Consider the following 2,224-nt stretch of genomic DNA (forward strand, 5'->3'; position numbering starts at 1 on the left):
CTGCCTAGTTTATTCTCGACTTCATGTTTAAACTCCTTGAACTTTTCAAAGGTTTCTAACTTATGCTTGATTAAGTAGATATAACCATATCTGTTATAATCATCAGTAAAAGTCATATAGAATCGATTAGCATCCCTTGTGGTGGATCTGAAGGGCCCACACACATCTGTTTGTATGAGGTCCAACAAACCTTCACCTCTTTCACAAGAACTAGTGAAGGGTGATTTTGTCATCTTACCCAAAAGACAAGATTCCACCCTTTTGGAGTTGGGCGATGCGTTCCTTGTTAATGTGTCCAAGACGACAATGCCATAAGCATGCTTTGTATATATAATTATACGAATCAATTTGAAATACACTATTGCCTAAATTGTCTACACACATCACAGTTTCATACACACCATCACAAGGTAAAGCTTCAACATAAAAATACCATTTTTATAAGCAGAAATAGAACCATTCTCATCATTAAAAGAATATCTAAAACCTTGTTTAAACAATGCATGAAAGGAAATAATGGTTCGCATCATTTCTGACGATTAGCAACAATTTAATAAATCTAAACTTACTCAATCACTAAGCGCTAGACTATAAAGCCCAATCTTGGTGACAGGTAAAGATCGCCTATTCCCCATGATCAAATTTATTCTACCATGCTCTAACCTGTTTCAACTTGTGATTTAAAAATAGCTTCGGCAAAAAATAAGAAACGGTCTCTCCAACGTATAAATGGTTAGGAGTTCAAGTTCTCATCATCTTTAGTAAAATCAAGGCAGTCGAGCTCAATTTATTCTTTAGAGGGAAGTAAGAACGAGAGGAAGAAGAAGCATTCGAGCTCAATTTATTCTTATTTTTCATTCTCTTTTTTTATTTGTCCTCACTTCTTCTTAGCCCCTGCAAATCAAAACAAATGTGAAATCCACATCCTGTATCAAGGACCCAAGAACGAGAAGATGATGAGTTATTATATAAGATAGTATATATACCTGCAGGAGTCGGCCTCACCTTGCCATCTTTAATGGCTTGCAGATACTTTTGGCAGCTTCGTTTCCAATGCCATTTATCGTTGCAGTAGAAGCAAGTGGCCTCTTTGGGATCATAGACAGGGGAGAATCGGAATTGGATTGACCTTTGGGTCCATTGCTTGATGACCCAAATTGAGACTTTCCCTTCCAGTTCTATTTTGGAGGACCTTTCCTCTTTTTCCCTCCTTTGACCAATGGTCAGAACGGGAGAACTAGAAGGAGTGGGAATCAACACCTTTTCCCTTCATCCCTGCTTCAACTGTTCGAAGGAGTTTGTGTAATTGAGACAAACTGGTCTCATTGGTGTTCAAATGATAGGTCAAGATGAACTGATCATAAAAACTTGGTAAGGAGTTCAAGACTGTGTCAATAGCCATCTCCTCATCAAAATTCACATTAAGCTTGACAAGCCGATCCGCGTATCGTTGCATTCTTTGCATGTGGCTGCTAACAGATTCTTCATCTTTCATCTTGATTGCTATGAGGGACTTTCCCACCTCGTACTTTTCTTGACGAGCTCGCTTATGGTACTTTTCCATATGGTCTTTTTTCATCTTGTACGACCAGTAATCCTTATAGTATCTCTGCAATTCAGGAGTCATCGTGGCCACCATGATGCAAGCAACTTTGGTTGCATCATTGTAGTGCTTCTTGTAGGCGACCAGTTCTTCAGGAGTGACCTTCTCTTCGTCAATCTCATCTAATGGTTTCTCAAGGACATAATCCTTGTCCTCGGAACGAAGGGACATCTTGATGTTGCGCATCCAGTCATTATAGTTAGTGTCATCCAATGTCACCTTGGAGCAGATGTTCAACAAAGAAAAGTTATGGGAGGAGGAGGAGGAACCAGAAGCATCATTTGGAGTAGACATCTGTAAAAGAAATGTAGTTTTAGTTAGATAAGAACAATCCTTAATATAACAACCCAAAAATGAAATATTAAGGCTCGGATCCAACTAAAAATTCACAACTTAGAAAAGGGATGTCGTAATCTAATTGTAAATTTTATAAAGGTAGGAAAATGACGATTTACCAATTCCACCATTGAAAAATGAAATTTAAAGGAAATTAAGTTAAGTGAAATTCTTAGTTCTTTTGAGACTCATTGAGACTATTCAATGGCATGTTTAATCTCAAATTATGCTCTTCCATTTCTGACAGGAATGCCGAGGATCACAAACAAGATGTGAATAATCATG

At 37.9% G+C, this 2,224-nt stretch overlaps 1 protein-coding gene across 1 annotated transcript; it reads right to left on the minus strand.

The window, feature by feature from the left end:
- Window positions 1-1,237: 1,237 nt before the first annotated feature.
- On the minus strand, window positions 1,238-1,774 carry LOC145130395 (uncharacterized). Its single transcript, XM_079065202.1, has one exon. The coding sequence runs from the start codon at window positions 1,772-1,774 to the stop codon at window positions 1,238-1,240; it is 537 nt and encodes a 178-aa protein (XP_078921328.1).
- Window positions 1,775-2,224: the final 450 nt, after the last annotated feature.

This window comes from Lactuca virosa, chromosome 8, assembly GCF_052849685.1.
Source record: "Lactuca virosa cultivar CGN04683 chromosome 8, Lactuca_virosa_CGN04683_v6, whole genome shotgun sequence".
In the NCBI taxonomy this organism is placed as follows: Eukaryota; Viridiplantae; Streptophyta; class Magnoliopsida; order Asterales; family Asteraceae; genus Lactuca; species Lactuca virosa.